Genomic DNA, 14,550 nt, shown 5'->3' with positions numbered 1-14,550 from the left:
TTGCTATGTTATAATAGATATATCAGTCATTATTGCTTATTGTTTTACAAAATTCTCATTCTTAGACTAATATCGTCAATCCTTTATTGTCTTTAGATAAGCCATTTATAAATTTGAGGCCACCACCTAGTGTAAGGTTCGACGGAGACGGAACCATTACAGCAAGGAACTACAGTAACATGAGACTTGTAATAAATATTGACGCTCATCCAAAGCCAAAAACGACTTTGTAAGTATATATTTAGTAAAAAGAATTTTAATTAATAGTAATGAGGTACAAAAAATTAAGAAAACCTATTTTATGGGCTGATTATAACCAAGAAACCGAACAGCTCTTTCCTGTTAACAAAACATTTCAACAATCAACAGTCTTGAAAAGTTTGATAGACCACGTTCAGTTGTTTGACTGAATGATGTGACAAGTTGCTAGCCCATCGCCTAAAAGAAGAATCCCAAGTTTATAAGCCTATCCCTTAGTCGCCTTTTACAACATCCATGGGAAAGAGAATGAGTCATCCTTTTCTTTTCCATTGGTTGCGGGAACCATGCGGACTTAATCAATGATTTAATGTATGATTAAAAAATTTCAGCTTGCGAAACGGAAATGTCATAACCATAGGTCCACCAAAGTATGCCGTTAATAACAATGCTATGGGAGACATTGTGTTGACCATCAAAAACTTGACTGTAAGAGACTCCGCAAATTATACTTTAGTTGCTGATAATGGTGCTGTGAGAAAAACATTTACGTATGATTTACGAGTAAATGGTAAGTGATGATAATGATCTATGTGAAAAAAGATTTTATGTATAATGTATTTATGGAAAACAAGTATTAATTTTCTAGTTTTTGTTTATCTCTTAGACCACCACTGGCTTTAATGATTCTGAGTTTAAGCAAGTAACCGACAACGCAGTCAGGATACTTTATAATGAGATAGACAATGGAAGTAAACAAACTTTTACTTTTACCTGATGTTTTATGAAAATGGTATTAAAATAATTATTACTTTACAGCTCCTCCAGAAGTGCATTTAAAATCAAATAAAATTATTAGAAGGGACATTAACCAGACGATTACATTAAATTGTACCGCTACTGGATATCCACTTCCAAATATTCGATGGCTGTTCAATGCGACCGGATTTGAACTAGAGGAGGTAATTATTGTATGTGTGTGTAAATAAATAATACCTTCGAATTTGCGGCATCGATTTCTTATGCAGTCGTTAGGGGATTGTTCTACTATGCTATTCAAAGTAATGGAGGCAATAATTTTCAATTCCCAAGTGCGTGAGCGTCACTCTGAAAAACTACTAGCAATAAATATATAATTCTGCCATACAGCCCATAACTTGACGTGTAGAAAATTTAATATAATATCACATTCTTTTTTTATTAACGAAGATGATTTTTTAAGGAATACTAAATAATATCTAGAAATCAATATTTCAGGTTCCTGAATTTGAACGTACTGTTCTATCAGTTTACGAAGTACAATCCTCAATAGTTCTACCGGTGCAGATGTCAGGGGAAATCATATGTATCGGTGAAAATTCTGCAATTTCTAGCGATAAGAGTCAACTCTATGTCTACGAAATCAAAAGTGGTTTTGGTATAAAAGATACTCCGAATTGGTATCCAGAAAATGATAATGTTACCTTAAAATGTTTGGCCTCTAAATATGACTACGAAAATGTAACTTGGCTAAGTGGTAATGGATATAGTAACGACATTGGTAAGTAAGAAACCTTTTGACCTTTGTAAAGTGAGACTTATTACGTAGCTTCTTTACAAAAATAAAGTTAATAGCAGAACAACAAAATTTGTATTTTTAATGTTATGTATTTTTGAAATTTGTGACTTTAAGATACCTTTTTATTTATACTGTGCGCGTGTAGGAACTCACCGAAAATAAATACAGCTTTGTTTATAATACCATTATTTGTTTGACGTATTTCAGTGAAATATTTTGAGAGTCCATTTTCTCACGTGGCCGTTTTAAAAATACTTCGCATTCCACAAGGCAAGGCAGGGAATTATACTTGCGTGGCAGTCAGGAATGACGGTGAAAATGAAAGCCGAACAATTTATATACAAGTTGAAGGTAAGTAATTTATCTAAGTTGATATTCTATGTTACATGCACCATTACATTACTGAGCTTTGAAGCCAACGAGGAAATAGCTAATGAGGATATAATAAGAGAGAGCCAACGTCATGTACCTTCAATTATTATATTTTACAAAATATAGTAATAATAAAATGAACTTTATGTGTTCACTCATACAATTTGTTTGGTTTTGGAAGTCTTTTGTAACTGTAATTATCATTTTAACATAATTTCGGCACACTATTTGCCTAAAGTTTATTTCACGTTACGTTCTATAGAGCCTTGGTTGTTATTAATTACCTAATATTACATGTTTGTCTGTCATTCTCGGCGTCATTTATATCATCACCGTGACGTGATCTTATGAAACTCTGTCTATTTTGTATTACCAGAACATATCTGGACTAGTCAGGCGGCTATGCATACTTTTGACATTCTAGTTAGATGGGTTTGATGTTTTATTTATTTACCTAGGTATTTAAAACTTTATTGTACAAAAAAACGTACAGAAGGCAGTCTTAATGCCGTTTCGCATTCTCTACCAGTCAAGTTATAAGTATATAATGTTATTCTCATTTTTAAAGTAAATAGAAACCCCATTATCACGGAGCCAGTGGATGAAAATTTGGAGGTATCTGTATACCAGCACGTACAGTTTAGTTGTGAAGCGGATGCCGTACCTCCGCCTAACATTAAATGGTACAAGGTAAGTCAAGCTTCAACCATTTTTTTTATTAGAATAAAGGAATAGTTTTTGGCTGTACCTATTATCATTTACATTTGCAAATACTTTTAGCGAATACTACCTACCTAATATATTGGTGGAGGGTATGACTGGGAACACGCAAAAATGAGAGAGAAAGACGTGTATATTTACTTTTCCTCTTTAATAAATACTGCAAACATCAACATTATTGTTTCTTTGGATTTTAGCTCACTCTTGGACTTGATATGAATAACAGTATAGATTTTTGCTTTTAGGATGGAACTGAAGTTATAAACGGCACTGATGGATTGGAGATCAAAGAGAGTTCAGATCATACTGTGTTGAATTCTACGATTATAATCAAAGATATGAAAGAAGAGAATAAAGGCAAATATGAATGCGTAGCTAACAACTCGTTGAGTTCCGAAAGTAAATTTGTAAATGTTGTTGTACCAGGTAATATTTTCTTCTTTTTCTTTATTGTTTATTTTCGTGTTTATTTAATATCTTATACTGCATTTACGAGGAAAACACAAAGTGATTTTAGATTATCATAAAATTTTTGATGGTGCGATATGTTTTTTTCAGGAAAACCAAACATTGCGACGTATTTAGGAATTTTCGGTGTAATTTTTTTCACTCTATTGGTAATAGTAATATACTTGACATGGAAAGTGAAGAAAGAGAAACAGTTAAGAAAAGAACTGGCGAAGGCTGGGCTACTTTATTTCAAAGAAGGAGTGCCACAATCACTCAACCCGGAATTGAACATCGACGAGCAAGCAGAACTGCTGCCATACGACGAGAGGTTCGAATTTCCAGCTGAAAAACTTTTTTTAGGTGGGTATTTAACACTCAAAACTTGTTACTATGTTGAGTCGGTGTTGAAAAATAGTGGAAATGAATGAGAAAACGTGACATACTGTCGAAGACTTGACAAAAGTAAAATTTTTAAAGATTATAAATTTTAAGATATTTGTGCTAGGTACTTATCAAAATGAATTGAAGACCGATGCAATCTGATGATATTACTTGAGTTATGATGAATCCGAGATATTTTAAACAAACTATTTGTTCCTTATAGGTATTTCGTATCATGTTTTGATCATATTCCATACTGGTTCCAGGCAAGCAGCTGGGCGCTGGTGCGTTCGGCGTGGTGTACAAGGCAGAAGCCCGTGGCATCATCAACGCTGAGGAGACAACTACGGTTGCTGTTAAGACGGTGAAGAAGACTGCCGACAACATGTACATCAAGGCCCTTGCTTCGGAGCTCAAGATCATGGTGCATTTGGGCAAACATGTTAATATTGTTAATTTATTGGGAGCTTGCACTAAGAATATCGGCAAACGTAAGTTGTTTTTTCCCTTCTCGTATTATTTCCGTTTTCATTTTAAATTGTCTGCTGTAAAATTGATGGTCTGCTAAAGATGAAAATAATCTAGCAAAATTTTGTGCCCTTAATAGACTATGCGAATATTATTGGATTAACTATTAAGAAATCAAACTTAATAAGATAATTGTTTTATGATTAGTTTAAATTGATATCATTCTGTGTCTTATCGATATAATCTACTTGCTGGTAAACAGACTTTGTGGCGGTTAATTCGAGGGACCATGTTTTTAACCTTGCATGAGGTGATATGAGTGTATTGATATTAGTAGTAAACAAATGAAGACATTAAATTATCTTGTTCACCCTCAGAATACAGTCTTTTTTCTGTGACTACCACTCTGATGGATAATATAAAAATGATGGTAAAAACTATAGCATCTTAAAAGGTTTTTTTTTTTCATTTAAAGAGGCATAGATGGTAGTGGTGGAGTACGGTCGTTGATATTATTTTATTGAAGAAATCTAGCCGTATAAATTAATTGGAGTAGAGAACAGAACATGACAGAAGGTAGAAAATGTAGCCTAACCTAAAAACTTTCACTTTTCCAGGAGAATTGATGGTGATCGTGGAGTACTGTCGTTTCGGGAACATCCACAACTATTTGATAAAGCATCGAGAGGTATTCATCAACCAGCTCACAACGGACAGCAAAGAAAAGAGCTTTGGTCGCGTCAACAGAGGGTACTCCTGCAGCAGCGCCGGCAGCGGGCAAGTTTTTTTGTTCTTAATATTGTCTTTGTGTATTGTCAGATTCAAATTATTTTCATAACCGATTCATTTATGTTGTTTCCGGTACCAGTAGAAAAACGAATAGGACGACTCTATCTCTATCATATGGATGTCGTAAAAGGCAAGTAAGAGATAGCTTTTAAACTTGGGATTCTTAATTTAGGCGATGGGATAGCGACCTGTCACTATCTCAATTCTATCAGTAAGCAAAACAGCTGAACGTGACCTATCAGTCTTTTCAAGGCTGTTGGCTCTGTCTACCCTGCAAAGGATATAGACGTGATTATATGTATGTGAGTATTTATTCATAAGCATTAAATGTATTTTATAAAAAAGTGTATATCGGCCACTTTATTACTTTTGTTGGTGTTTGGTATATGACAAGGTATGGATGGCTGAGGAACGTTGTTTTTTCAAATTGTCGCCAAAGCCCTTAAATTATTATGATAGTCCAACAATATTCTGTTATATGGATAGTGCGGTAGAAATGTACTTAAGAATATATTGTTTATTTTTTCAGAATGCATTCTGATTACGGCGGGTCTAACCATACGCAAGCAACAGATCATACTTTTTTGAATACAGCCAATTCTACAAGAAAAGGTAAATTTTATTTAATTTAAGTGTTAAGGATATATTTGATTGTTTTAGTAAGAAGAAGGCACTTGGCTGTACATTATTTCTGTTTTTTTGTGAGATAAAATTGACTCACTGTCCATTTAAATTAACCTCACAAGTATTCAGATTTACCTGTCCCCAGACAGATTCAGAAAATAATATGTAAAAGTTTTAAGCTTAAATTTTATGAAAAACAAATTATTTCTTAATATAATTTTACCAGATAAACCGAACCAACAAGTGGAATTGACCCAAGGTAACTTTTGAAAACATTTTGAATGTTGTATCTTCGTAGACTAGAACAGTTTCGTCTTCTTTCATCGTATATAATTTTTGTTATTTTGTACTATTAAATTTTGTATAAGATACATTTATGAAGATTGTTTATTACTCGTATGAGGTAATTTTATTATTAACGGCTATCTTCGTAAATTTAGTTTTTGTCACATTTTGTTTCAAATCATATTTTACGTTTTCTATGTTCACTATTGGTTCTTCTAATGCATGGAAATAACTTAATTTGCACACCAATTAGTGTTGGTTGTTACGTAAACTCTATGCTTTCATCTTAAGATTTTTTTTCTTACTAAAAAAGCAAAATTCATGAGGAATATAATTATCATTTAAAAAATAATAATAAAATAAAAATTTGTATATGCATCAAGATACCTACTTCCAATAAGCGGACTGTCGCCTCCAAGAAACAGATTTATTCATAATTTTCATATTTCTTTCAGTCTATATCCCTTGCGGGGTGCGGGGTGGACACCGCCAACAGTCTCGGAAAGACCAATAGGCCATGTTCAGCTGTTTGGTTTCATGATAGCATTGAGATTCAAACAGTGAAAGATTGGTAGACCATCGCTTAAATTAAGAACCCCAAGTTTATAAGCCTATCGCTATTTTATAGGGATATAACAGCGATAGGCTTTTAAACTTGGGCTTATGGCTTGGGAGCCTATCTACCAAAATTATGAGTAGCTATTTAAAATGTTATACTCATTCTTTCAGTGTCGGAAGGCTACGTGCAGCCGGAATGGCGAACTAACTACGAGAGTGACTACCAGAGCGCGGCGCCCAGGCCGCTGTTCTCTCGGGACCTGCTGGCCTGGGCCTTCCAGATCGCCAGGGGGATGGAGTATCTGGCCAGTAGAAAGGTGATTATGATTTTTTAAAAAGAGAAGCCGCTTTATTTTGACTGGTCTGATATTGTGAAAAAAATATTGTAAGAAGTTTCTTGGCAAAATTGGATTATTTGTGAATGATCTTGTATTTATTCTTGAACGAGAAATATGTTCCATTTAGTGGTTTTAATGCAGCTTTTATTAATTGACCCACCATAACAACAAGCTTTTTACCATAGCTGTTGTACTTGTGGCCCCGAACTCGGGTTTTTAAAAAAAAAGTCTTGTATTTGTGATATATGTTACGATTTTACGTATACATTTTCTTAAATTTTCAGGTTCTACATGGTGACTTGGCAGCACGAAACATAGTATTGGCGGACGACAACATAGTGAAAATTTGTGACTTCGGTCTAGCTAGAAGTATTTACAAAAACGATGAATATAAGAAGAAGAGCGACGTACGTACTACCATTGGGGTAAAAATTTGATTTTAATAGAAAATACCAAAAATAAGTTGATCTATAATTTTCCAGAGCCTGTTACCAGTAAAGTGGCTTGCGATAGAGTGTCTCAACGACCGAATATTCTCGACGCAGTCCGACGTCTGGTCCTTCGGAATCGTACTCTGGGAGTTGTTCAGTCTCGCCAAGACACCGTACCCCAGCATTCCTTCCCCACAGGATTTACTGCCATTTCTCAACAGCGGGTAAGAGATTTGTCATAAGGTATATAAGCCGTTATTTACTAAAATTAAAAGCATGCAAAATAAGTGCAGAAAGTAAAAAAGGTATCAAAATGTCATTAATTACGATTAATTAGTGATTGCAGTGTGTTTTGAGTTCTTTTGGGTTTCAAATTTTTGTGAGTAAATATTAACTATCTATACAGGGTGACATTTAAAACAACTGCATCCTTTTAAACATAGACTATACCCATGCTTCTGAGCTGTTTGAGCCTATTTTTATTTAAATTAAACGTCATTATTTTCACAATTAAAAAAAACCCTCAAAAACTACGTCACGCTTTATTAAAGACCAATACTACAAAAAGAAATTAAAACTAAACATGTAAATAAATGTCTGATCAAGATCAAGTAAAGTACAGAGTTGTCGAGATCGCTCAGCTGAATGAATTGTGTCGTTGACCTCTGAAGCTTACGCGTCGCTTTTCCGCCTGCCGGGGTTATATGACGTATTTAGGATCATGGATTTTTATACTTTTATTTCTTTTCGTACTTTCTGAAATATGAACCGATATTTTTCTTTTAAAATTTTTAAATATCCTTTAGATGAGTACACTTAACGGTTAAATTTATGCAGTTGAATTAAAAGTCACCCTGTATACCTTAATTGCCCACTAATAACCACTTAAAAACATGTCAACATCGTGGCTTTAAAAGTCGACAGCTTTGAATGGTTTTATTCACTTTTATTTTTTGAAATAAGCAGTAGCATCGTGGCGAGAGCTAACAGACGTGATATGATTTTCTGAAACAAACGCTTCATTTATTAAGCATTTGTTTATTGTGTCTTCTACTAGCCAGTTATTAATTCGAAGTGTTAAACTTACGCAGGCGTCGCTTAGAGAAACCCCAATACGCTGACGACCGGTTGTATAGCGTAATGTTACAGTGCTGGGAACACAAACCGACCATGAGGCCGAACTTCACGCAACTCCAGGAAACCCTGGGTTCATTCCTCGAGGACAACGTGCGAAATGTAAGTTATTAAAAATTTAAAAGGTCATTTACCCTCCAAATTAAAAGTAGATTCTTTTTCACGTGCCACTGCCAATGTTTGCAAGGTTGGGTACCGGGTCTTACGTTACTTTGCTTTACAGGCAGCAAATCAGATATTTATGAACTTGTAAAACATTTACTTTCAGCATTACGTTGATTTGAATTCCACCTACATGGATCTAAATGCGAAAAATGCCGGACAAGAGGACTATTTAGCAATGATGAATGCACCAGACTACCTGAATCAAGTGACGCCAAGCCCACATCACTATCAAAATGGCCCCAACGAGATTGGACAAAGCTTTTTCCCGCCATCGCCAGGGACACTGCCGCAGGGTAACTATTAAGAAAATTGTAATAATTAATATTATAAGTACCTAATAGTCACAGTAAAAGAAAATAAAAATTACATATTTTTGGACTACTATTTTGTCATTTTCGTTGTGGACGTATTGAGTTAATACTGGGATACAAATGCAATGGAAATATAGAAATGAAAAGAATTATACTTGAACGATACAAAGCACGGAAGCCTTATTGATGAGTTTTTAATATCCTACAGACTTAGAAAAAGTACCTACTTGCATAAAGTGCCTAAATAAAAATTTAAAGTAAAATAGGTATAGATCTATACATATAATAAGTATCTTTGAACTAAAATTGGTAGTGCAATTACTGTACTAAAATTTTATGTAGGTTATTTACCTACAAAAATTTATTTTTTTAAATCATAACTGGAATTATCTTGTACATGCAGCCACAGGAGAGCAAGATGAAAATGGTAACTAAAATACATTATTAACAACCTTAGAAAAAAAAAACAAAACCTTTTCGTAGACTCTCATTTTTTGTTTCTGGTTAGTAAGTAGATTTCCATTTATAGGGAAATATCGTAGTATTTTTATTAATTAAATTTAAATTTCATTATTCTTTTTATCAGACGGAATGGAAGTGACTACTGTTTGATTGAGCACAAGTCACTTTGTGGTCACACTTTAAACTATACGGTAAACAACACCTCAAAGTCATTGGTGTCGAACTAACCCTTGATTGATTTGATCTATTTATAAAATACGAGTACTTTACTTTTCCTTGGGTTTCATAATAAGCATGTTGATTTTCTTTTTGCTTCGCTGTTATACCCATTTTTATTTTATTTCCAATATTAACAGGAATAGAAATTTTGCAGTAGTATTCGTAGTATTTTCTTTTTGTGTGTATCTTGTCTATTTACTGAATAATTTCTTACCTATTTATTGTTATTAATTGAAGATTATATTTTTGCATGAAGTTAGCAAAGCTTTACGGAAATTCCAATATATTAGTATTGGGTAACAATCAGATAAAATATGCTTAGATAGCTTTTTCTTTTTATATACATAAGTTTGTAATAAAAAAAGCAATTATATAAGGCCCAGTAAAAAATATCATTTATTTTTAAACTTAAAAAAAAATTTTTTTGTTATTCAAGCGTTTATGACAAATATAAATTGTTGTATTTGTTGTACGTTTAGGTGGATTAGACTATTGACTAAATAACGTTATGAAAGTTCCTTTCTAATATCGAATAATCAATTTTTAGATTTCTCTTTGTTTTTTATACAGCACTTGTAGTGCAGCAGTGAATGAGGTGATACTAATATCTATCTTCTTTTTGCAGATCCGGATGGTTACTTGCAAATGACGCCAGTGAACAAATCTTTTTCTCCAATGTCACCTACAAATAAATTTGATTTCGACGCTCGGAAAATAAATAGGAACTCTCCGGAATCTAATAGTTATGGTTCAGAGCTGACGCCAATGCTGACTTTGAACAACTTGCCGGCGCGGAGTGGGTCGGAATCAGATATGGACGGGGGCCATTCTCCATACCTGACCATGTGTCCTCGAATCGAGGAAGAAGCTGACGAAGTATTCGATATCAATACGAATAACGCCAAAAACATACACAATCACAACGGAGCAGTGACGAACCCGACGTATATTACATTCGGCGTGGATAGCGAAAAGAAATCTCAGAACACGTACATCAATGTACCAAATGGTCTAGTCAAATAAGTTTTGTACTCACATTTATGCGTATTGTTTAAATAGAATGTATACAATGATTTAGATCTCTCGTAGTGATACACATTTCTTATATAAGTACAAAGTGTGAAAAAAATTGTACCTTATTTTTATCATTCGGAGTTACCTTCACAGTACTCTTCGCTCCAAGTTTTTTTATAAATTTTCTTATGTCCTCTTTCTACTTTACTTATTATGTGGTTTAGAATATTTTTTTCTTTTTTAAAATAACACTGCTTTTACATTAAACTACGTCTTATAAATAAAAAACACAATGAATAAGTAGGTACATGTGTACAAATGGTGTGAAGATATTATTATGTTATTTTTCTGAACTTATAAGTTTGTTGAGTTATATGATTGCTATATTACAAATCTATATAGATGTTTTTAATTCATTAGCCTAAAATTTTAGAATGGTTATTGTACAGATATATAGTTGTAACACTGTAAATGGATGGTGATGTGATATTTTGATATAGATTCGTTGGAAATGGGCTCGTTTTATTAAATCTTGAATGAACTTATGTGTGTAAGTTTTTTATATTATAAAGTTGTATGTTGTGTTATAGCATCAGATACAATATATTTAGGTAAAGAATACAATTAAAAAAAATTCTAGTGAAAAAGAAAGAGAAATGAAATATGTAGAATAACAGAGCTACATCCATAGAACGCATTTTGCTTAAATAATAACGTACGAAGGCATAAATTAAGGAAGTGCCTATGTAAGGATAACCTTAGGTTAGGTTTCGCTTTCATGGGAATAATCCCATGAAAGCGAAACCTAACGAATTAGATGAATAAGTCTATTGAGAATGCCAGTAATTTATATATGCTAAAGATCGTATGAACTGTATTTTTTTTAGTTACAGATAGAAGTAGCTATATCAATATAAGTATTTGTTTTATTTGAAATTAGTTACTTTTGTATCGCTCTTATGAACTTTACAGATAAATGAATTAAACGTATTTATGATTTCATTGTCAAGGTTTTGTAAGCATCTTGTAAGTACCTATTAGGAATCTATGAGCTTCCGTTTATAGCTACTTTTTAAATTTTGATTTCTTGAATACCTATAACGTGTATTATGAATAATACCTATTAGGTTTAAAGAAAAACAGTATTTTTTTTTCAATTTAAAAGACCTAAACCGAAGGCATTTCATTGTACATTTCTTTTAGATTAATAATGAAGTAACCCATCGATCGGTACATAAGTTTAAATGTGCAAATATTAAGTGTGTTAGTTATTTTTTTAAGGTTTGTTGGATGGTTGCTGCGTCTAGTCTCTTTAATAAAAGTTAACAACATTTAGATGCAAAGTAATATTCAACATCATTTGATTAAGTTTATATTTACTATTTGGTCACTCTTTAATTATATTGCATTTATTATATAAAATAAAATTTTATATTAGTATTATTTTGCTTAAAGTGGTTATAATATTTTTGTAAACCTATTCGTAAAATATTTAAAATAGTTACATTTTTTTTATAAAACCATTAATAAATATGTATGTTTTAGTATGCATGTAATAGATTTCATATTAAGTTTCCTATAGAGTGTATATATTTTAATTTTTAACATCAGTTCACTTTTACAGAGGAGGCTTGAATTCAGATTTGAACCACTTTGGATAAGATTATGTTATAATTCATAAAAATAGTCGATATTGTTTATGGAATATTAATGATGCCATACTATAAAATAAAACAGCGTTACAATTAAATTAAGTTTTTATTTAAGATCCCACGTTTAAGTGATCATGTATATAAGGAGTTTTACTTATGTATATTCATGATTCCCTAAAATTGACAACTCGAAGATCTATCTCTAGGTATGTTAAAACAACGTTTTTACAATAATAAAAAAACGTTAGCGTTATAACACAACTTGATCTTGGCTGCAATGGTTATAAGATTTTCATCATAAATAACCTTAAGATAAAGACAATATATAAGCTAACTTCTCAGTGTAAATTTAAAATATTCCTCTCATAAGTGCAACTACTGTGTTTTCAATAGCATCGGCTCCCTGAAAAAGAAAAGATTTTGTAATAAAAATGTTCCACTTGTAAAAATAGAGAACTTAAATTAATTGTTTGGTCCAAAATATTATGAAAAACTTACATCTTTAAATGCTTCCACTATTCCCATTGGTATGTCTATAAGCATCTTCACGAGGCTTGCTAATGCCTGCCAAAAACAAAATCATCAGGTTATACACATTTTTTCATATTACAAATATATAAAAACACATATAATTTTATCTTTTAAAAAAGTGCAAAATGTAGTTCACTTTAACATATATATATATATACATACATATGGTCACGTCAATATCCCTTGTGGGGTAGACAGAGCCAACTTGAAAAGACTGATCGGCCACGTTCAGCTATTTGGTTTAGTGATAGAATTGAGATCCAAATAGTGACAGGTTGCTAGCCCATCACCTAAAAAAAGAATCCCAAGTTTGTAGGCCTGTCCCTTAGTCTACATCCATGGGAAAGAGATGGAGTGATCCTATTATTTTTTGTATTGGTGTCGGGAACCACACGGCACTTTAAGAGATATTAAAATAGTTTAAAACATATTAAATATTATTTAAAAGCAAAAACGATCCATTTACGTGGTCAGATAAATGATGTTGGTCGCAGAAACCACTTGACCCGATTTTGTGTAAATGGTTGTTCCCGCTCTGTCTCTTTTGTGTTGTCAATGTATGTTTTAGACATAAGGTTATTTTCGTTTCGGTGTTAATGATAATCGAACTTCTTCGATAAGTCTTTATTTCCATTTAATTTTATTTATCAATCTTTCTCTTAGACATAAGGTTCTTTTGGTTTCGGTAATAATGAAAATGGAAAGTTACTTATTGGTCTGGGATTCGTAGTCTTTATTTCCATTTATATTGACATACACATTATAAAATATAGATTTAACTAGCCACTACCATTGTGCGGTGTTAGGTAATTTAAGGAGTAAATAAACTTGTTTTAAAATTAGCTTTATGATTTATTCATGTAGTGGACTTCATTTAGCTATAATAATTCAGTTCAGTATGTCTTATAAATCAAAATATATAACTTACTCCCGATCTTTTAGGTTCTTGGATCGTAGCTCCCGCTGGAGACACAGGCAGAACGACCGAAGCATTATCAGCTGAAATTGCTATCCTGATCCACACACTAGTGATTATGACCACCAAACAACACACACGACTCATCCATAACATTTTTCTATGGTTTACTGATCAGCTTAATTACTAAAGTCATATATAATACGAAATTTAGGGTTCCATAAGTTCGTAGAATTCTACTCTCATTGATGTTCATGCTTGGCGTCAAACTCTGAGTTACGTACATTATGTTGAATACTTTTACGGCGAGGAAACCTGCACTGCTCACTCATCTATTTCGATAAGTTATTTTGAACAAATTAAAGCCAAGTTGCTCTAGGGTCACGGAGTTCAGATAGCAGCACTCTATTGTAATTACCTGACCTTTCCTTGATAAGTTCGTAATCTTAGGTGAATCCTAGAGAACGGATCGATAAATAATAATGATCCCTCCGGGGAAGAGGTGTGATTTTATGTTCTATGTACGATTTTTTCATATTTGTTCGCATAATATAAAATTACTTATTCATCTCTTTCGATTTAATTGTTGCTGGTTACAACTTCTTTGTTATGTTAAATAAAATTGGGAGATTGGAGCGTCGGTGGTCGTATCGGTATGGTGCTCGGTTAAAATGTGACTATTTTAGAAGTTATGTACATTGGTTTGAATACTAAAAGATGATCTTACGGTGAAACTTACGGTGATCTGTAACCATGATCGATCCAATACGGGTTAGGTTCCCCTGCAAAGGTTGCGGAGGTCAGACGGGAGGCGCTTTGTGTAAAAACCTGACTCACCCAATCCAGGATCAAAGTCAAAAGGATATCCCGGGCTCCTCTTCAGACTAGTGAGGATGCAACCGGGACTAAAGCCAGGAACTAGTAGTTTATTATAAATGAAAATTAAAGTAGGTTGTTCTTGGAACCATTTTCTT

At 32.9% G+C, this 14,550-nt stretch overlaps 1 protein-coding gene across 6 annotated transcripts in view; it reads left to right on the top strand.

Annotated features, from left to right (window-relative positions):
* The window catches only part of LOC106131298 (vascular endothelial growth factor receptor 1), a 30,819-nt gene extending 18,592 nt beyond the window's left edge, over positions 1-12,227 (top strand). For 4 of the 6 annotated variants that reach the window (XM_060944564.1, XM_060944562.1, XM_060944567.1 and 1 more), the window contains 18 exons: positions 97-229; positions 591-769; positions 1,018-1,160; positions 1,456-1,738; positions 1,964-2,107; positions 2,697-2,818; positions 3,094-3,274; positions 3,407-3,658; positions 3,946-4,170; positions 4,765-4,924; positions 5,466-5,548; positions 5,787-5,819; positions 6,575-6,720; positions 7,026-7,148; positions 7,224-7,396; positions 8,264-8,408; positions 8,575-8,764; positions 10,089-12,227. In XM_060944564.1, the coding sequence (XP_060800547.1) occupies positions 97-229; positions 591-769; positions 1,018-1,160; positions 1,456-1,738; positions 1,964-2,107; positions 2,697-2,818; positions 3,094-3,274; positions 3,407-3,658; positions 3,946-4,170; positions 4,765-4,924; positions 5,466-5,548; positions 5,787-5,819; positions 6,575-6,720; positions 7,026-7,148; positions 7,224-7,396; positions 8,264-8,408; positions 8,575-8,764; positions 10,089-10,486 (3,113 nt within the window). In that variant the 3' untranslated portion in view covers positions 10,487-12,227. Of the gene's footprint in view, positions 1-96; positions 230-590; positions 770-1,017; positions 1,161-1,455; positions 1,739-1,963; positions 2,108-2,696; positions 2,819-3,093; positions 3,275-3,406; positions 3,659-3,945; positions 4,171-4,764; positions 4,925-5,465; positions 5,549-5,786; positions 5,820-6,574; positions 6,721-7,025; positions 7,149-7,223; positions 7,397-8,263; positions 8,409-8,574; positions 8,765-9,368; positions 9,494-10,088 lie in introns of those variants that run through there. The other 2 variants (XM_060944566.1, XM_060944563.1) reach the window with 2 other exon arrangements.
* Positions 12,228-14,550: the final 2,323 nt, after the last annotated feature.

The sequence above is a fragment of the Amyelois transitella genome, chromosome 6 (assembly GCF_032362555.1).
Source record: "Amyelois transitella isolate CPQ chromosome 6, ilAmyTran1.1, whole genome shotgun sequence".
Taxonomy (NCBI): Eukaryota; Metazoa; Arthropoda; class Insecta; order Lepidoptera; family Pyralidae; genus Amyelois; species Amyelois transitella.
This window is presented reverse-complemented; position numbering and strand designations above follow the sequence as displayed.